At 44.3% G+C, this 21,736-nt stretch overlaps 2 protein-coding genes across 9 annotated transcripts in view; one reads left to right on the top strand and one right to left on the bottom strand.

The window, feature by feature from the left end:
- The window catches only part of NCOR1 (nuclear receptor corepressor 1), a 59,133-nt gene extending 58,594 nt beyond the window's left edge, over positions 1–539 (bottom strand). For all 5 annotated transcript variants that reach the window (XM_065646864.1, XM_065646865.1, XM_065646866.1 and 2 more), the window contains exon 1: positions 432–539. The gene's annotated coding sequence lies outside the window, so the exon portion shown is untranslated. The remainder of the gene's footprint in view (positions 1–431) is intronic.
- A 1,805-nt stretch (positions 540–2,344) lies between these two features.
- The window catches only part of PIGL (phosphatidylinositol glycan anchor biosynthesis class L), a 51,766-nt gene continuing 32,374 nt past the window's right edge, over positions 2,345–21,736 (top strand). For 2 of the 4 annotated variants that reach the window (XM_065646837.1, XM_065646835.1), the window contains exons 1-2: positions 2,345–2,742; positions 7,195–7,294. In XM_065646837.1, coding sequence (XP_065502909.1) covers positions 2,472–2,742; positions 7,195–7,294 — 371 coding nt within the window. In that variant the 5' untranslated portion in view covers positions 2,345–2,471. The remainder of the gene's footprint in view (positions 2,743–7,194; positions 7,295–21,736) is intronic. The other 2 variants (XM_065646838.1, XM_065646834.1) reach the window with 2 other exon arrangements.

The following is a 21,736-nucleotide window of genomic DNA, read 5'->3' as shown; positions in this document are numbered from 1 at the left end:
ATTTTTTTTTTTAACTTGCACTTCTACCTACAGCACAGGGATGAACACCCAACGCACCGGTGCTCTGGGATTCCTCCAAAACTTCCCCGCAAGGGGCATCTCTCCCGGGCCCCCCCGCCCCCTCAGGACCTTCCCACACACCAACCGCGTAAACGGAGAAAAAACCCCGCGGGCAACCGGGCACCCCCCGCCCCAGCCCACACCTGATCCGCCCACCTCCCTCATCCCCGGGGGCTCCCCCAAGGGCCCCCCCCGGCTCCAGCGCCCTCCCCCCGGGGACGATAGCGGCTCTCTCCCCGGTGAGGAGGGAGGAGGAAGGGATGGCTGGGGCCCCCGCCTCTTCCCCCTCCTCCTCCTCCTCCTCACGGCGGAGGCGCTAGGCCCCGCTGCTCCACCGAGCCGCGCCGCCCCCCCGCGCCCCCTGCCCTTACCGACGGCGCGGCGCTGGGGCGGCCCGGGCGGCAGGTCCTGGCGGGGCTGGACGGTCGCGGCGTCTCACCTCAACCTCAGCGCCACCGCCACCGCCATCTTGCCTCCCCTCCCCCGGCTCGGTGGGCTCCGCCCCCTCTCGCCAGGTCCTGGCAGTTACCGAACAAACAGCGGTGCCGCCGTTCGGTAGTTTCTACCGGTCCCCGCGGCTCGCCCCTTCCCCCCGCCATGGCGGTGTGAAACGTTGCTCGGGCGGCACCCGCTCGTAAGAAGCCCCGGGCAGGCCCGGCGGTGTGAGGGCGGGTGTTATGCTCCTTCCAGGACCCGCTGGCCGGTGCGGCGGGGAAGGGTTCCCTCCCCCCTCCCCGCTGAGGGGGCTCGCGGCGGGAGGCGGGGGCGGCCGCCATGAGGCGAGCGGGTCCCGGCGCCGCCGGCCGCGGCTGCTGAGGGACCCGGCGGCTCTCCCGGGGATGTTCCTGACCACAGGGGTGGGAGAGTCGCAGGGTCTCGCTCTCCTTCACCGCATTACGGGCAAATCGATATAAATTTATAAGAACTGATAACGGGGCGCGGGCAGGGGCACCGCGGAGCCCCCGGGCCGGGGCCGTGCCCGTGACTGGGGCCTCTGGAGCCGCGGGCACCTCAGAGCGGGAACCCGGCCCCGCCGAGCCCTCCCCGCCCCCCGGGCCGCGGCCCTGTCACCCTCGCGTTGTCACTGCGGTGCCTCTGGCGACCAGCGGCTGCTGAAAAATGTGAGGTTTAAATTAATCTCGAATGTTTTTTTTTTTTTATCCCACCTCCCCCGAACGAGGAGTATCTCAATTGGTCCCTGCCTTTTCAGTAAGGTATTTCAAATCTGCGTGGCGTTTTACCTGCAAAAATGTAATTCTGTGTGTGATGACGAATCCCTTATCAGGTTTACTACGGAAAAAAAAATACCATTAGACAGGATTAAATTACCTCATTGTTGATACAACTTCCATTAAATACTAGAAGTCATATCCCACATTTGTGGGTTGTGTGTCCACACAATTATTTATTCGGACTAATAAAGCAGGGGCTCACCCTGGGGCAAATGGCATTACTTATAACTCTTGTATTGTACTAAGTATGTAGTTATTATAGGAGCTGAGTGAAGTTACATGGCACTCTGTGAAGTGCCACATGAAGGTGACATGACATCTCCAGGCTGAAGGGTTTGCAGTGTTTAATCCCAACACACGCCTGTGGCTGCCTCCATTCCCCAGGAAATGTCCAAATAAGTCTGTGCAGACAAGTCAGGCTCACATTTTGTGAGGTCTTTGCTGATCTTCAGATACTGAATTCCTCTGAATTGTTTTCACCGTTTTATTCTTTAAACCTACCCAGCTATCGTGCTCCACCATTGCTGACCTAATACATTTGTCTCCCATGTTGCCTGTTTGTCTTGAAAAGCAGTTTCCAAGCCATCGTATATCCGATTGCCTTTTCATGTTTATTTTACTACTTCCTGCCTTGCTTTTGCTCTGCAACCTTCTCCAGAGGTTGACTTCACTTCGAAGACACATCCAAACGTTTGGTTTTGTTTCGGTTTTTTGGGGTGTTTTTTTTATTTTGCTTTGGTTTTTTCCCCTTGCAGCCACACTCAGGACACCCAGCAGACAGCACAACGTGACTGAAGAGAAGCTCCTCTTGCCCCGCTTTGGGGTTTCCCTGAACCCGCGGCTCTTCCACAGCGGTGCAGCGCAGGGACCACAGGTACAACACGCTGAAAAAAGCTCAACTTTTGTCACTATTAGTTATTATTTAACGCACCAGCAGGGTCACCGGGCAATGAAGGTCTCCCCGCGGGAACAGCCCCCGCTCACACCCGCCCGGTGCGCCCCTCCTCCCGGGCAGCCCTGGAGCAGCGGAGCCGGGGCACGTTTCCGCGACAGCGGCCGGACGGCCCCGCCCCGAGGCGGGGCAGAGAGGGGAGGGGATGGGTGGGTGGGGGGACCCTTTCGTGCCCCGGAACCTTCCCGCCGCCTCCCGCGTTTCCTGCCGGAGCGGCGCCGGTCGCCATGGCAGCGGGGCCGTGGGGCTGGGGGCCGGCGGCGCTGGCGCTGCTGCTCCTCGCGCCGCTGCTCGCGCTGCTGCTCGGCGGCGCGCGCCGCCGTTACGCGGCCGCCGGGGCTCGCGCCTCCCTGAGGGGAAGGGCGGCGGCGCGGGCGGGCGGCGTGCGCGCGCTGCTGGTGACGGCGCACCCTGATGACGAAGCCATGTTCTTCGCCCCCACGGTGCTCGGCCTGGGCAGGGCCGGTGCCCGCCCCGCGGTGCTGTGCTGCTCCGCAGGTGAGGGGGGACGCGCCGGGAACGGCGGGGCACCCACCGCCGAGGTGCCGCCGCGGCCGCCGCCCTGAGAGGCCGGGCTTCCCGCCCGTGACGTCATGGGAGGGCCGCCATGATGCCTTCCCCTGTGTGGCCTCGCGCTGTGACGTAAGCCCTTGGCTGTGACGACAGCAGCGGCTGTACCGTGGGACGACCCCGCGTGTGAGGTCACCGTGATGCCACACACGATGTCATCGGTGTCCTGAACCTCCAGGCCTGTGTGGCCGTGGCGGCGATGGCTCCGCTGTGAGACACTCGTGCAGCGGCGGAGGTGCCGGTCCAGCCGCCCACGGTTCTGTGTCACGACTCTGGGTCGCAGCGCGCTGTCCTTCCATCCCGCGCTCCCCACAGAGCTGCTGCGCAGGGGCAGCTTTGGTCAGAATGTTCCTTTCTGCAGAGTGTGAGCAGCAGTGATCAGTAGCAAAATCTGCCTCTGTGTCTGGACCTTGCGCTGAGGTTTCACCATCCCGTCTCACGCACTGAGGTACTTTCAAACTGTGCGGAAGCGTCGGGAAGTTGTAAAAAGGCGCTGTTCAGCGCAGCCTTTTGGCATCTCCGTTTAAGTCTGTGGTCTTGCAGAGGGCTTGCTTGGATGATCCACTTTTAATGTCACGATGATACATTCACTGTAACACATCTAAAAGTAACAGTTGCGTCACAATCCAATCATGGAAAAATAGGCCCGAAGGGAACCCCAGGTCATGTTTTCTCTCAGGCAACCTGTAGGCAGCATCTGTGTGTTTGCTGCAGACAAATGTCGGGGTTCCTCCACCTCTGCTGTCGGTATCAGCGTTGCATTAGCTTCTCTTCACTTTTCCCTGAATCACTGGTGTAATTTAAGCTTGTTTGTTTATTTTTCATATCTGCCATGAGCATGGAAATCAGAATATCATTTTGTAGGAATCTCTTACATATTTCACAACTGTTATCTGCCTCTTCTGTCTTATTTTCCGCAGACTAAACAACCCTATTTCTTGCAATCTTTTCCTCATGTTTTCTAAACTTCTGATCATTCTCATTGCTCTCCTTTGGGCTCTCCCAGTTGGTTCACTTATTTTTTGAAGCACAGTGATCAAAAACTGGAGGCAGTACTTCTCCTGAGGCCTTTCTGGGGCTGGGTAGAATAGAAAGATTCTCACAGGCTCCACTGTTTCCCAGGACGATAATTTTTCACAGCATGTGATGCTCTTGTCTTATGTTCTTCTTGTGACCTACTAAAGCTCCAGATTTTTTTTTCTGCAGAACTGATACCAAATCAATTAAAAGACTGATCATTTTTTTGTGCATAAGAAACAACCTAATTTTAATTGATCTTTCAGACCATACTGCTATACCAGAATTCATGAGCCTGCAGTGAAAAATAAATATATATTTTTAAAAAATGTTTATTGTGAGGAGTATCTTAGGCTACAAACATTTGCATCTTACACTGACAGCTACTTACTTCTGAGGGAAGGGCCCTCTGTGTTTTTGAAAGCCCTGGCTAGTTCACTGCCAACTTTTCTGTTCTTTGTTCTCAAAGCTTTTTGTAATACCAGACCATCTAGGTGAGAAGCCAGGGATTAAGCTATTGTTGAAGTCCAGTGGTATAATGGCTTTACTGATCACTCTGTACCTCCTGTTCTAGATTTAGTGCAGAGCTTTCACTTGTCTTTGCTGAGGGACAAAGGTCTGTGGATCCCATTTAGCTTTTTCACAGCTATGGAGAGATTACTGAAGTGCAACTCTGCCATTTCAGTTTTGGGAACTAATACGCTCCTGCTGTCAGAGAATTTTCCAAAGAAGTGTTGTGTTTCTGTTTGTTTTGTAAAATTTTCTTTTTTCTTTACTCCTGATTCAGTGACATGAAACATTGTGTTTGACACTGCCATCCATGTACTCTCTTGCATGTCGTTGTAACGGAACTAGCAGCCTTTATAGGAGAGGACATTCACAGATTTTTCTGTGCCTCTAATGAGTCTTTTGGGCAATTCAGATGGTTCATCTTCTCATTGTTTGTATGATTGATGATGACAAGTGAGTTGATCAAAGACTGCAAATCGTAACACTGAGACAAAATCATTACTTAGAAACTGTTGTACTTGCGTGTTTCAGGTGTCAATCACAATGACTTAGAAATGAATTAGGATTACAGCACTGTGAAAAAAATCGGTCTTTTACCGACTGAATAATCTTAGATTGAAATAATAACTCAGTGTAAATGTGTTTTGCTCTCTGTAGTAGCTGACTCTGTATTGTGAATGCTCCACAGATGAGGTCTAGCAGCATCAGCTATTCAGCTGTTTTTGCTTTCAAGAGCTTCCCATTTTTTCTTATTAGCATTTATATATTCCTGATGTCCTGACATCTCAAGCTGCAGAACATGGATCTGTTCCTTCAGGTTCAGTAGGAGTTGGGTATTCTGAGAACAGTGGTAATATCTGGATAAAACATCACCTGCAGTCAGCTGTGATGCTGCATTGCAGCAAAAGACGTTATCCTAAAACACTAGTGTCATTAATGGCCTTGCAAAAAATCAGTCCAAAATAAGTCCGGCTGTACGCATGCAATCTGTTTAGTGAAGATCCACGCTTGAATTGATTTTATGGGAGCTGGAACTTGTAATCTAAGCTGCAGACTACCAGGCTGACGTGTTCCTCAGCAAACCCACAGATAATCATTGTCACAGTCTCCTAAAACCATTCACTCGCAGTCTGCAAGAAGAGTTTGGGTTTTTTTCTAGTTACTCTTTCCCTCTTTGAAAATTTTACAAAGCTTGCTAGTGATGGTTTGGAGTCTCCACTGCTCAAGAGAAATGCTAGATTTAGATGACTCACACCCACAACAATAAGAAGTTCTCGTGTAATTCAAGACAGCTGACTACAGACTTGAATCATACATTAATATGCAGTGTTATTTTTTTCATTTTATTGCTTCAAAGTTAAAATTGGCTTGCAAGTACTGCCTTGCACGGGGCCACATTTTGGAAGGGGCCATCACAGCTCTGGCATGGACCTTGTATGGCTGATGCCAAGAATAAATAAAGGAATGTCAGGGCAAGATGAGCAGAAAATAATTCAGTGAAGAAGGGGGTGGTGTTTTAAGAAAATGAATCCTGTTTCCTTGCTAGTTGTTGGTCTCAGTCTGTTATAACTTTTCCCAAATGCCTCATCTAAATTAGCTTTCCTGGTTTTGGTTCTATAAGTTCTTTGCAATCCTGCCGTATTAGTTTCTGCCAGAATTTCCTCTGCGAATGATGCAGACTTGTGAGAAATCTTTGTCTTAAACCAGAGATAGTTTTGATGGAATTCCTCATTTCTTCAAATCCTTTTAGTTGCATCACTGCATTCTGTTGCAGAGTGTCCTAGTGTTATATGAGAACTACTGCTTATTAGAAGTGGCCCAGGTTATATTGTGAACTTTAATCACTTAAAGAATACACCATGGGACTGGCTTCGCATGTGTTATCTCAACAGTTCTGGCCCAAGTGCTCTGGACTTGCTGTTCAGCTTGGCTCTGTGCGCCCGTACTGGTAAGAGTGCAGGAGGGAGTTCACGGTAAAATGTCTAGTAGTGAAGGAGGTTAGTTATTACTGATTTGTTGTGAATACTTGCTTTAAAAAAAGTGGACTAAGATCCCACAACCCTCTTTTGCAGACACAACCTGGAAATTTGCCAGTGGTAACAACTTTTAGTCACCTCACTGCAAAGGCAGTTTCTCTCGTGTTTATGAGAAGATCTTGCTCGATTGTTTTGTAATATATTGGTAACTTCCATTCAGAAAATGTGTAAGCAGCTAGTCCATGTATATGCACATCAGAAGACTCCTTTTTCCCCCACAAAGCATGGTCAGCCTATAGAATTCACCAAAAGATATATTAAATCTGGCTAAAAATGTAGCAATGTTCAGAAGTGGATGAGGCTTATAGCAAAATAAAACAAAAAGCCCAAGCAAAAAACTCAGAAGAGTTAGAAATTGTGATGTTTCAAGGAATAAGACATTTACTAATCAAACAAGTGGTTGGAAGCAATTTCCCAAGCAGGTTATTCCAGAATTGTTGTTTGGAAGGTCTCCTCTGTCTTTGGCAGAAGGATTTAACTTTGGCCAGTCTTAAGATGAGGGTCCTGGAGTGTTTGGACCACTGATATGATTAGACGTGGCAAGTTCTGATGTCCTTGCCAAATCAGCTTATAAATGGCTGTGAGCCACACGCAGAGTGTAAACGTGAGGGATGTGGTCAAGGTGGGCAGAATTTTCCTGAGCATTTCACCCGAGTGTTGCTCAGGTGAAAGCTCGGGAGTTTGTCTGCTGCAATGGATCTCTGCCTCAAATGGTGCCTTCTTATGTAATGTGTGATGCTCAATTCTTTGAGAAAGAGAAGAATTCTTTCCAAGCTATCCTAAACTAAGACAGTCTTGCTGTGTTTGCTGTTTTCAGGAAATTATTACAATCAAGGAGAGATTCGTAAGAAAGAACTGGAACAGAGTTGTTTTCTACTGGGGATTCCTGCTTCCGACGTAACAGTCATTGATCACAGGTAACCGGTTTTCATTTACAGCATAATTTCATTGCAGTTTTTAAATAGAGGGTGAAGTTCACTTTAAACTTCAGTGAAAGCTTACTGCATCATTCTAAAAAGTCTTGAGGAATCTCAAAAAAGACCAAGTTAGATACTTTTGTTAAGTCTTAACATAAATCTAATCAATGCACAAGACAATTCAATTGTATAATGAGGATCATAATCCCTAGGTTAAGATCTGCTAATCCCGCATTTCAAATAAGGATAACCATACTTGCGGGGTCTGGCACAGTGTTACACTTGTTGCATTGTTAAACTGACAGTTACAAACTCTGAATCATCTGTGGCAGGTTTGTCTGTAGGCTAGTCCTTACAGGGTTAGTGTGCAATTCTGTTATATTTATAATCTGATTTAGTCCTGGCTAAAGACAAAAGTGAATTGCAGTATTAAAGACAGATTGCAATAACATGACAGTAAGATTCTTTCAAATTAAACCATGCAAGATTTCTGTTTTCCTAAGGTGTGATGTTGTTTTCTTTAGTTGTGTGTAGTTACCAAGGTAGCTGGTAAAGATGACACTTCTTTGTTTTGGGATTAATTCAAGAACTCTCTTCTGAGAAGGTGATTTAACTCTTTGAGTAAGTGAAACTCAGAACTAACATTGTAAAGGCCTCTTAAGTTGCCCAATCACTGTCTGTCTAGGGGTTGATAGGAGCTGAACTGGATACTGATTGCTGGGAAACATGTACAAGTGGTTGTTTCAATTCTGAACAACTATCAATCATACAATCCTTAAAGAATATTTTTATTTATGAAGAAATAGTTTTAATAGCAACATATTGATTTAAAGCCACAACAACTAGAAATGTCAGAGTTGAAAAAAATCTGGCTCCTGGCAGGGCCTTTTCCCATGAACACATTTTCCCTTGAGCTAAGGCAAGAGAAACCACAGTCCAGAATACGAATCTTTTTGAGTTCTTTGCTTTTTTTAGCTTTAGGTTTCTCTCCAAGTTTTCAGCTCACTTCTGAAAAGAGCATAGGAGTTGTTTTTCCTTTGGAATGAAAAGAGATGTTTCCGTTCTCTTCTCATGAACTGGTTTTGGATAACATCAAGTTTTGTAGTACAATCATATGACAATGCCCAACACTTTTGCCGCTAACCTTTGCTAAGCATAAAGGCTGCTCAATGAACCAACTTTTGAAATTAAACACAGAGCCCAGAAGCCCTCTGGCCTTTCATCCTCTAATGCAATGTGGGGTTGGTTACTGTGTAATGCAAGTTTCCCGATGCTGCTCAGTCATGCCCCCGAATACACAGTCGGGAGTAGGAAGCTTTTTGCAAGTAATACTCTGGTTGCTTTGTAGGAAGGTGGGGGCTGTTTCAGAAAAAGAGCTTAGATCATGCCTCTTATTACTTTTGTTATTTGTATTACATATTTATGTAAGTACTGACTGATACATGATTTCCCTCGGTGAATGCAGTGCCTGAAAAGACAGATCCATCCTGTTGCCCAGAGCTTCTGGGCATGGACTAGAACATACAACATTGTTCTAAGAAACAGGCTTAGATTTGAGGTCTTTATCTTTGGGGTTAGATTGCTATGAGATAGCCGTCACATCTGACTTTGCTGTACATTCAGGGAAGTGAACTGAAGTTCTTGCTGAATTTTGCGCAGAGCTTGTTTAAACAGTGAAGTTGTTAAAGCATTATTTACTCTGCAGTCACTGACCATGTGGATGCTCTTTATGAAAAACATCTGTGGGTTAGGTGTTAGCAAAATGGGAGAGGATCAGGAATAATTTCTAGATGTCACTGAATTTTTAGAGTAGCTAATTTTTAGAGTACTATTTTCCAGCGGTTTAGACAAAGCACTCAGACTTGGGATTCTTGAAACTTACTCCAAGTTCCTGGATTCCTTAAGGTTAGTAGCTTTCCTGTGTCTTTGTTATGACTTCTGTAATTTATAGATGACACAAAAATATTTGCCAGTATGGTGTGATGTGAAACTTGCTAAATGAATAGTTTATCTACTGTTAGATTTCTGTGTAAATTCATGTCTATGGAATACAGTTCAGGAGGCTGTTCCTCTTTAGCATTTTGTCTTCTGTAGGCACTGTTTAAGAACAGAGCCCTTTGGCTTTTTTTGTTCCCTTCCTAGCTCTTCAGAAGATAATTTTCCATCCATGTAAAGGACTAGCACATTGCTGCTGGCACGCTGCCCATGTAACATTTCTTTTGCAAACACTGAATGCGTTACATTATCCAAGCTGCGGATTTGTATTTTGGAAAGGAAAGCCCAAAGGATTGCTAGGTCTGGATCTGCTCCAGCCATTGTAGTATGGAGCTGAGTCATGCTGCTTCATCTTTCTTTGCATGATCTACGAGTGAACGAGTAGAATTTTCAAGATGTAAAAGGGGAGAAACATCTGAAAAGTGAGGTGATCGACTTGCTCTGTAATCTCACTTGGCCAGGCAGGTATGAAATCGATGTGTCATTTTGAATTGTGTGTGAGCTTGTAAAGAGAAAGCTTCAGTCAATCAGCCTGTGATGAAGTCTGTGTTAAAGCCTAAATCCTTCTGAAGCCTTTGTGCATGGTTGTACTGGACAGAAAGTAAGGCTGATTATTTGCATCTTTAATATGACAGAAAATATTTGGCCCAAGTTTGCACTCCAAAGAAAATAGCTGAGATCTGTGTAAACTACAAAATTTTCCATTCACAGGACAAAAGCTTACTGCAAATAATGTTACATCTGTTTCCAAGTTTCCATGGAAATTGCACTCCATTCACTTTTTTATTATTATTATTTCACTTAAGTCCAAAAGGGCTCTGATTGGACAATGCACAGGAGCGAGGACATCTGCCCATGCAGAATCACAGGCTATCTGCAGATTTTTTATGAGGCTGCAGAAAGGCTCAAATTATTTTTAAAATTTTTTTTCTTACAATAATTTTTTGCTGTTGGGCTTGGGTTTTTTCCCTGTATAAGGTAAATAGACTTTATTGCACTTCTTCGCTTTTAATTTCTAATGAACTTCCTTTCACGAGCTCCCCATTTTAGTTTGACATTCTGTTTTCTTGCTAATTCGAAAGAGCTGATCTATGGGCTGATTAAAATTGCTGCCATGCTTTATTCTAGAAGAGCTGCAAATTTCAGTAGTGAGTGACAGGATTCTCTTCATCTTACGTATCCCAACAACACTGTAAAAGTCTTTCTTTTTTGCAGAATTTTCTTTATTTTAAAATGGCATCTGTGGGACCTGAAAAGCTTAGATGTAAATTGATCACAAATTTAATGTGTGTTACAGGGAAATCAACCTGCATCTTTTGAATCAGTCAAACATACTCATCCTGAATACTAACACACTTTACCCTTACAAGAAGGCATGAAGCCTTCGTCAGTTGGGTAGGTATCTTGGTGTTTATGTAATCACTGTAGCCAAACTTCACTTCTGTTTAGTGTAATTCCCAAAATTTAAATTGTTTTCTTTCTGAGAAGACAATAAGATATTTGGTCACCTATTTTTATTTACGTTTCTAAATAAACAGAGACTTTTTCCAAAATGTGTACCACATGGCAGCTCATGCTGATATTTTAAGACATCAGAACACTTCATGAAAAGGGTGATATCAAAGTCTGCCTTCTGGCTTCTGCTTGTTGCTTTATGCAATAATTTAAGAGGAAATTCTTCTGGGGATTGAGATGTCTCTTAGCCCTCCAGGAGAGCTGCTGTCTGAAACAAAGGCTTGTATTGCAGTAAGTTAGGTTCAACTATTTTGTTCTAAATTAAATATTTTCCTCCATAAGGAAATCTGCCCTTTTGCTTCCCTGGGGCTTCTGTGAACCAGGTCCTTTCTCAGCCTTCTGGCATCATTAACTTCTTTGCTGTACAAAAAGGGGGAAGGGTCTGTGGTGAAAGGGAAAATGATCCTTTCGGTGCCAAAGGGGCACGTCCTCCAGATTACCTCTGTGGACCAATGAGCAATGGTCCTTTTCAAAAGATGCAAGGATTCTCCTTCAGATGTCAACAGAGACCTGTCAAACCACATCAGGGAAGTCACAGCAGGGTTTGAATAAGAGCAAGAGTCTGGCCAGGGAAGCCAAGGGCTCTGAATTAATGCCGAGCGAAGTGAAGGAGCACTGCTAAAGGAGAAAATATCTTTATGGAAAACAAATCAAACTACTAAGCGTTGATATTTATAATTTTAATGCTCAAGATTACTTAAGCGGAATAAAACCCATGAAATACTGATCTCAAAACATCAAAGATGAGAATAGGGATCCCAGCCATCCCCTGAAGCTGACACAAGTTTGATTCAACTTAAAACAACATCAGTACTGGGAAGCTGATAGTAAGAAAAGAAATAAGGCTGTGCATAATTGCTGTGTTTCAGGAGTCTGGGAAAACTGGCCAGGGCTGGAGAGAGGGAAATGCACTGGAAGTCATCTGGTTTTGTTCTTTCGTAGTTCATACCTTCTACCATTCTTTCATTAATGGATTTTAAAAGTCCCCCTCATAAGTTAAAGGCAGCATCTGCTTGGAAGCAAAGAAAGCTTCAGTGACCCATCCTGAATTTGTGGGTCATTCATGTCCCAGCTTTGGCGTCTCCTGGTAACACAAACAGAAATGCTGACTGGAGCGATTCTGTCCATAGACCACTGGTGTTCACGCAGAAGGAAATGTCTCTGAGTTTGCTGATTTCCAGTATAAAATTCGGGGTTTCATTTGAAAATATTTTGAGTGGACTTTCTTCATGGTGCTAGTAAGCTATAGAAAGAAACGGTCATTAGATTAAAGCTACTTTCAACAGTTATACCCAAGAGTTCCCTTTTAAACATGTCAGACGATAACAACCTATTTATTTTGCCAGTTACCCAGTGGAACAATACCGCGTGTTTTGCCAGTGGACACCCTGAGGAACTAATGGAGAGTGACAGGTGTCTGCCCCCGGAAGATTCCCTGCTCTGATAGCCCAGCAACATCTCTGGTACTCACTCATTTTAACCTGCAGCTGCAAGCGCCTTGCTGTTAGTTACAGGCAGACTGAGGTCTTTTATCAGAAAAGAGAAAATAGTCAACTCTTTTCCTTAAAAAGTAACAGTTTTATCAAATACTCACAGTAAGTTAATCAAGGAGGAGGAACAAACAGAAGAAAATCTAGCAGGGATTCAGCTTAAGCTTTTGAATCTCTGCATTCCTCCCAGTTTACTCAGAGAAAATATGTTCCTATTTCTACTGGGAACGCTCTTAAAAGCCTTCTCGCAATAATGGATTGGGCGTTAACGCCTTGTTCACAAGGACTGTGTGGTTTCTTTGTGTGTTCTCATACTCTTATTTTAATTGTAGCTACAGTACAAAGTGTTGAGTGCCTCAGTTAAAATAAAGCTGTGAGATCTAAGGCTATGATACAGTTTGGAGACATGATCTGCTTGAATCTGCAATGGACTTCCATTTTCTGCATGTCAGGTGGTTACTGTGCTGGAAAACAGAAGAAGGGGGTTTGCATCCTCTCTTGGTTAAACTCCCCTTTGGGATTCAGTCTCGAGAAGTGCAGTTACCTCAATTTCTGTTTTAACTAAAGGTCAGGATTCTAGGTGTAGTAGGTAGCTCCTACAGCTAACGTGTATCTGTACTCACACTTTAGCTGGAGGTAGTTGCAGTAACTTCCCCCCAAGTTGCCACAGTGTCTGGGAGACAAGAAGTTTCAGGATTTCCAGGGACCTCATGACATTAAAACCAGTTGTTGGTTTATTCCTGTTCCCTTCATCTGACTTTGCTAGTTCAGACAGTCACTAGAAAATTTATGGAATAATCAATATCCGAGCCTTGGGAGCAAGGCCTTTATTAGGTTCATTAAAGACAGAATTACAAAGCATGATGTCAAAGGCTATCAGACCACTTTAAATGCCGCGATATGCTGCCTTGCTGAGTGCCAACAATATAATCCTCATTTCTTGAGCTTTTCAAAATTCCCATTGAAGTCAGAAGGTATCTCCTATGCTGGCAGCTCGTAAGAGAAGATGGGAAGCAGTGCACCCAGCCCTGGGGGTGGGTTGGGAGGCATCCTCTTCGATGGCAGACTCAGGGCTCAGTTGATGAGCTGCAGAACTAGGGTGTCCTTGGGGCCTTTGGGACAGGACCAGGGGGTGAAAGAAATTCCTGAGAATTTCGCCTCCCCCTAAAAATAATCGCAGGGCATTCAGTGGAGACCTTTCTGCGTCTTTTATAGAAGACTACCATGTCAGGATAGAAAAGTAAAATTGCTTTGTGGATATCACTCCTGACTAATAAAAGGAGCTTTGTTACTTTGATGTTGATTGAAGTATTTTATTTTTCATAGGAATAGCAATGTTTGGATTACAGACACTGTAAAGAGTCAGTAGGACTTTTGTGAGGACATAGTCTTACAAATTCTCTGGTTTTATACAACATGTTTTGGATCTACAGCAACACAATTTTTCCACATGGGTGGTAGAACTGGAGCTGTAGAATCTTGGATGTCTGTTGTTTTTTCCTCAGAGCCACCTTCTGGTCCCATCAAAATCAGTGGGGCTCAGTCATTGACTTCAGTAGGACCAGAAATTGTCATTGAAACAGTCAACAAGAGAAGACAAAGTCCTGTTTAAAAAATGTTAGTATGGGGAAAGTTGGAAAAGCAACTGTATAATGGATGTTGTGTAAAATGTGTTTTCTCTTAATGACCTTCCAGTTCAGATTGGCTCTGTTTACATACAAATCAAAAGCTGGTTTGTCCAACTGCCAGCACAGCAAAACTCAGTCTGGGATCTGAACATCCAGCTGTGTCTTTTGCCTCTGACATCCTCCCAGTAATAAAAGTTGTGTGGCTGGGATTTGGCTACAATTGCAGATGATGTGTGAGCCAGAACTGAATTCAGCCTGCTCTTCCTCTGCAAGACAATAGAAGTTAAAACTTGTTTGTGTCAATAAAATAAGCATATACAACTCATAACCCCTTTGGGACCAGATATGATGAATAAGATGCTCTTTTTCCATCATCACATTTCTAACCCTGACCAATGTTAGTAATAATGCTGCGAGAACTCAGACTTTTGTCTTCCTCATTTCAAAGCTGAAGCAGCAGCTTTTATGGAGTTTACCTGTGAAGATGCAGCATCCAGAGAACAGACACAGTTACGGCAAGCTTTGCAGAGCTGTCTAATCCGGGTTCTTTGTTCTTTGCTTTCAAACTCCCTGAAGGGTATACTGTGTAAAGTGCTGTCTTTGCTCTGTAAGTCTGTACTCTGAACAGCTTCCCTGCAGACTGACAAAGTGACAGAGACAGTAACTTCTTCACAGGTGGCAGTGGTACTGCTAACATGCCTAGTAGTTATCATGTCCCTATTTCAGTCTTTTTTCCAATGGTATGTTAGTAAACTAGGCTGCCTTGTGTAGCAGAGGCTCTCAGACTTTGCCTTACAGAGGTTTCTATTTGGTAGCTTGTCAGGAAGGCCAGTGCTGCACCTTGTTAAGCAGATGCCAATGGAGCATGTGGTGTCAGAGAGGTTTCAGGCCCTGAGGTGCTGTCTGCGTGGAGGCAAAGCTATCTCTGTTGATAAGGGAGCAACACGTGATGAAACTATTTACTGCGGGGTCGTCTTTCTTACAACGGTGCTGAAAGTTCTGGCTGCAGTACAGAGCTCAGTTGGCAATTTCACTTGCAGGTTGCACTTTGCCCACCTCATTGTAAGGCTGCTTGTAAAGCTATGTAGCAGTTGGGCACAGCATTTGCTATCTCCACTCTTTCCATTAATAAAACCCTATATGACAGATGCTTGAAAGCTCCTCCAGGTGACAGTGTCAGGGTGAACCAGCAAAGGTGTTCTCAGCAGTCTAGAATCTGCGGTTCCCCGAACGCCTCTAGCCGACAGCAGTGGGGTACTGCTCTGCGGCAGCGTGATCCACAGCTGCCTTTTGAAGCATCCTACAGCAAGAGAATTCCCACTTGTGTTTTCTTGGCTGAGTTTGTTGTGACATGCCCTGTTATTTTTGCATTCTGTGTCCATTCTGAAGTTCCCCCAGGCATCCCTTCAAATGAAACGTTGCATCACCGAGGAAGTGAAGCCATTAAAAGTGAATGCTTTCGCCAAACACTTGGAGCAAATACAGTCAGTTCTCATCTACCCGAAATGGACTTGCAAGTTGACGTTGCAAAATTTGGGAAGAACAATAGGCCTTTCTTGAGCAGTTCGATACAGTTTTTCAAAAAGCTGAGCTGTGCTGTTGTTTTTTTGCCACATCATGGATGAAGGTTTTGTATTTGCATAGAGCCAATGTGGAAAGGTTACCAAGCAAAGTTCTTAGCGCACAGAGCTTCACACTTCAAAATCCCTTCGAAGGAAGAGAAATTTTAAGTTCTCTGTGGAACTCTGCTAAGGTCTCTGACCTTCTCTGTGTTTTACTTTCATGCTCTAATAATCCTGACTTTCTGGGGAGCCGTGGGATGGACCAATTACTAGTTACATAGTACTCTCACGGTATGGAACGCTGTAGAAGTGGTAAGGATCTTTATTAGAGTTTTCTTTGCTAGTCAAAGGGTTAATTTCCTTTTCCAAAGAAGGAGATCTGATTTAGGTTTGGCATGGGAGGAGGGAAGACAGAGGATTTTGTTCTGCAGGAAACTAGGTCAGCAGGTTTTTATTATCCTGCTCGACAGCTCAATGTGGTTTGCATTTAGGAATGAACTCGTTTGACATTGTGTATGGTTGATTTCCTCTTCCCAGAAAGCAGGCCTCAAACATCACTCCATACATTATGGCTTTCCCAAATCTAATGCAAGAGAATATTTAGCTGAAGAAGATCAGGCAGTTGTGAGTTAGATATGTTTTTAGAGCTGTCTGTCAGGAGTGCCTCAGGAACACAGAATGAAGTCCAAGATGTTTTGGAGAGGAGAAACAATAGGGCTAGAATCTTTTCAGTCACTGAAGTGCATCAGAATCAGAGAGATCTTCATTGTTTTTACAGCCCATCTACTGATGATTGTTCTTGTAGCCTGTAGCATTGTTTTGTTTTTGCTTGGATGTGGTCAGATTCTGATCTTGGTCCTGCCAAAGTAAACCTGGAGGAATTCCCTGGCTTTCTCTGAAGCTACTGCCATGTGTGGCTGAGATCACAGTGTGGTCCTGCAGGTAACCTTTAGATGAGGAGTTTTCCATTATAACTTTTGGAACATCAAGACTGATAAAAGATTTGAATCACCCAGAATCTTTTTCACATCTTCCAGCTTTCTCGACCATACACCCTGGAATGTATTTTTTTCCTTGACAACTGAGAGTAGATGTCTGTGTTCTTTACCTCTGCCTATTGAAGACCAGACTGTGGCAGACATCACGCATGTTGGAGAATTCAGGCTGTCTTTCTTTACAGAGTATTTTCACTTTACTGAATAACGTAAATCCAAGTACTTATGACTTTAAAAAAATCTACTTTGGTTTGATCATAGGGATCAGGTAAGGGTGATGGAGCTCAGAAAGGCTGTTGATAACATCTAGGAAAATTTCTGAGTAATAGGATTTAAGGCTGAGCACCTATTTCAAGTTTTATAGTCTTGTTGTTTTACAGGCTTTAATGTGAGTTAATGGGTATTCAGCATAATAAAACCATCTAATTCTGTCCTGTTCTAGTCTTTATTCAGTTCTGGCATCGAGAAACCCAGACATTTTTGCAAACCAAGTTTGGCTTTTAAAGCTGAACAAGGAAAATACAGGCAATACTGAGAACAGACAGCAGTAGGTTGCCAGCAATTCCTGGAAATAATGGAGTTTCACAACCATTCCCTGCAGATTGGACATTTAGGGAGGCAAGATATCCTTCTGGCTTACATGGAGAGAATAATAAAAATGCAAAGTGTGTTGAGAAAGTTTATTATGGTAAAAATTCAAATGCCATTCTAGGGTTTAAACCAAAGAGCAGGATATCAAATGCCTCGAAATGATGACAGCATAGAAATTATACAGGTCAGAAAATTGTATACAGTCTCTCCTGAACTTGCTTTTAATGTCATGTTAGGCTGTACATTTTAGTTGTCCAATGCCTTTGAATCTTTAAACAGTCTCAGCTGCAATAAATACGCTCATGTAATAATCTTTTGAAATACGAACATGTTAAACAGGGCTGAAGAAAGTTGGTATTTCTGTAATACCCTTGTGCTCTTACACTGTTGGCATCTGTGACCGAGAGCCAAGAAAACAACAGCGCATGTCAGATTGAAGGGCAAGAGAGGACTTGGAGCAGGCAGACAAGTACAATAAACATCCGAGCCGAAGCAGCATTTTGAAAATTGCCTTCTACATAATGAAAACAGAAGCGGTTGTAGGAGAATCTCCATAGCTTCGTTCAGGGATGACGGATTATTTCATCCAAATTTGTTGCGGCTCAGAAAATGTCACTATGTTGCTGGAAGACTTAGGTTGTATTCCTTACTCCCTAAATTGAACTAAGTTGAATTTAAACTCTTAGTTGAAGAAATTAGAGATGGAAAATACTCTCCCTCTTGTAGTAGCTCTCCAGAATGTATAGTATATCTCTTGAAGCCATCAGCCATATGAAGCTTTTGGGGTGTGACTCATGGGATAAATAAGTTTGATTGTTCCCGCTGTGAATAAAAAGGGTAAAATCCTACCTTTTCATAAAGGCTGCTTCTTCCCCCAAAGCGGCCAAAAAACATCACAAACCATTAGCATATCAGAGCTGTCACTGAAAACACACTAGCTTCTGGGTTGAAACAGCAACTGTTAATAGCACTCACTAATGCCATGTGTATGAAAAGTGTCTGCAGCCACATATTTGTGCTCTTTCAAATGAATCAACTCGAGGGTTTCTAGACTGAAAATGAGGTTGGTAATGCAGAAGAGCAGTGCGTGTACGTCAGCAAATGAACAGATGCTTGCAGAAGACTGCGGGATAAACAGATGCCAAGTAATGCTGGTGTACAAAATAAGCCATTTGTGCCTATTTGGGAGCTCTGCTGCATAAAGGATGCAGCCCACAAATTTAAGAAGGTTATGATGTTCTCCCCTATGGCTGGGGTTAGAGGCCAGTCCAGTTCGCTGCAGAGTAGCCACTCTGTGGAACAAACATGAAGCCACTAAACTAAAATCATCTTTCAGAGAGCAATGTCTTCATATGGGTGCATTCCTTTGTTTTTAAATGTAACCCTGTCTTTACCAATTAAAGTAGCTATTTAATGGTTAGAATATGATCTCTGGGCTATGAACACAAACACTGTTTATCCCTTTTGTGGGATAAAATATATTTAGACTTACTTTATTTGTAGTTATTATTCCTTCTTAGTGTTCTAACCGGTAATTAAACCTATCCTTTGATAGTTTTTTACAGCTGGGAACAGGCTGACAAGAATAGTGCTCTTTGTTCTGCAGTAAGGAGGGAACCATGCCAGGTAGCGAACCTGTACCTGTTTCCCAAACTCGGGTAACCATCTCAGGGAGCAACCTCTGCACCAGGAGAGAGGGAACAGCAGCCTTCTCAAACACGGCTGCTTGCTGCCCATCTTTGCTGAGAATGGAAATCAGTTGGTTGATTCATTTTACTGACAACTTATTCCAGGCAAAACATGCCAGACTGAAAGCACTGGTGAAGGGTAAACATAGGTCCCATGCAATGTTACTCACAATGGAGTTACTCTACACACCAGTGTGTGTTGATACACTTTGTTGTTGCTTCAAATTGATTGCTGGTATCTGCAAGATTACCATCCAAAGTGATAAGGACTTTTGGCTTCTCTCCTTGAGTGCCAATAAAAAAATTAATTAGAATAGGGCTAAAAATGTATTAGTGTTAAGGGAGATATATTTTTTCTTGTGATGCCTTGTCTCTTATTCTATCCCAATCCTTTATGCATTATCATCAAAGAGGTGCTGTGGAGCAGAGTTGAAGAGCCTTTGTGCAGAGTCCTCATACAGCTTCTGCCATGTGTAGTGCTCTTGGGGATCTGCAAGGAGGTAAGGAAGGCCTTTTTGTCTCCATCCTCCTATATCCTTATTCCAGGAGAACAGATATGCTCTTGGAAGAGCAATCTGGAGCAGCGCTCTGCCAGCACAGGATGTTTGATATCCAAGGCATCTGATACCCTCTCCCACAGCGGCTCATTCTGTTGACACGCAGTGTCCTTCCCCGGTGATCCTCACACAGCTCACAAGTGATCTCTGCCTCCATGGCAGCTCTGATACTCAAGTCATCTCCAGCCAGTCTTGGCAGTGGGACTTTCCTGGTGACCTGTATTAACCAGAAGTGTCTTGGCAGGTTTTCAGGTTCTGCCATTCTGCTGTTGGTGTTTACAGCTAGAGTAACTAACTCCTGACATTTATCCCCAGCTTGTGCTCTGATTGCTGCAGCTTGCTGCCTGTTTGCACATGGGGCCCTCTGATAAGGCAGGCATTTGACCTTTCTATTCTTAACCCATTAACATTTAGAAGAGCTGCTCTCCTCACCTCTAGAAGCTGTATTCCCCCCTTCCCCCAATACCCCTGTTCCTGCCAGATAAGATTACGCCTGGGTTATATATTGATCTAAAGCAGAGTGCCAAATGCAGGCCAAGGGCAAATACTGAATCCATATGAGTTCACGTGCTTTGGTTCCGTGGTGGAAGGGGAACGACTGACGCCTCTTTTTGCTCTCTCAGCAGAACCTGAGAACAGGCACAAGGGAGTCAGTTCTTAATCACACCAGTGGAATGAACACCCTGGCTGCAGTAGGTACCTGTCCGATTTGCTGATGTGCATCTTCACACTGTTTCCTCTTCTTCATCTGTACTTCAACAGATGAAGGAGTTGAAGTGATTATTTCACACCAAATTTGTGGATTTCATTGTAAGTGGAAAGTAGCACCTCATGGCCAGGGATCATTGCAGCGTTGGGCCCTCACCGCGGTGTTGTTCGGGTCGTAGTCACTGTTGTCATGTCAGAGACAATCACTGGCTGTGTGAGCAGCCTAATTGAGAGAGACAAGGCATAGGAACGGAAATGCTTCCCACCAGGGCTTTTAGAGATCCTGATTTTGTAGTTGGTTTTCTTTTTTTTTCCCCCTCTTCAAATGTTCCATTAAGTGAGTTTTTTATCAGTGACTCAGACCGAAAGAAAATTTCAGATTTTTTTGATAAGGTATTAGATGTCTGGGCAAGCCTTCAACTTAAAATCTTATTTGGCTTATCCAGTGTACTGTACATGCTGAGATGTGTGTGTGAGCCTCTAATTATGATAAAACGCCAAAAGCGTGGACATAGGAAGCAATAAAGTATTATGTAGGAGAAGATTCATCATTTTGGGGACTTTGTTTAAAGAAAGCCCAGATGTCGGAGTAGATATCTTCTGAATCAATCATTTTCTAAGCCACAGTTGACCAGAAAATTAATTAAAAAGAAATAAAATAAAAGAGAAAGATTAGAGAAGTAAACCTGCAGAACTTAATGTTTAAGCAATGTAGCCCAGACTAGTTTGGCCTTAAAGTGATCTGCATTAACAGTAATTTATTGGGGAATGTTTAACCTTCTGGATTTAAATTCAGCAGATTGGCTTGTTCGGTGGTTACAAGGACTGGGAGGCGGGATTGCTCCAGTTTGCTCCTGCTGCAGAGTGCGCCAGTGGAGACAAGGCCCTAAGCGGAGCTCCAGTATGCAGCAGAACATTTGCCATGGGCTGCAGTGGTGCCAGGATTTTCTGTGTTCTCTGTGTCACGTTATCCACATACAACTATGTCCCTAATGCCTGTTATACCCCAGTGGGAGGACAAGGTGGCTGCTGGGTGGCTGCTTGGAGATCTTTTAATGAAAGATTTGACAGAGTGGTGCGTCTTTATAAAAGCATTCTCTATTCACTTCAGAAATTCTGAAAGGATTGTCCTTCCTGGGATGAGAAGGAAGGGTATGAGGGTTGCTGTGTTATTGCCGTGCAGGAATAACTGCTGTGGGTGCCCGTGCAGGAGCTCTGCGTTAGCACACCCTGTCCCAGCCCCACAGCCGATGGACGAGGGCGAGAGCTGCTCCGTGCTGATGCAGCAAGATGACTTTTCTTGCAAGAGATAATTATGCCATTAGCGTGCAGATCTCTGCACCTCCCTCCTTTGCGAGCTTTTTACATATTCTGTGTGGTCAGGTGTGTCTGAAGCAAGACGCGACAGATGACAAGAGAAATAAAATACTTAAGAACACCTGGACTTGCAAGACAGCACCAGGGTCAAGGTACTTTCTAGCAGCTCAGTAGAAACTCCTTTAATAATACCTTATAAACTTTCCTGGCTGCCTGGCCTATTTACAGGCTTTGTCTTTACCCTTAATCCATTTCAGAAGATGTATTTCCATTTCGATTCAGAGGTTGCCAGCAGGACATTTGTCTTGGTACACAGGGACAGCTGTGTTGACAGTCTCTGCAGCCTCAGGGCGTTCCAGTCTCTCTGTAATCAGATGAGACCTGTACATGCTTCAG

This window comes from Caloenas nicobarica, chromosome 17 (assembly GCF_036013445.1).
Source record: "Caloenas nicobarica isolate bCalNic1 chromosome 17, bCalNic1.hap1, whole genome shotgun sequence".
In the NCBI taxonomy this organism is placed as follows: domain Eukaryota; kingdom Metazoa; phylum Chordata; class Aves; order Columbiformes; family Columbidae; genus Caloenas; species Caloenas nicobarica.
Note: the sequence above shows the minus strand (reverse complement) of the source record. Positions and strands in the feature narration are given on the sequence as shown.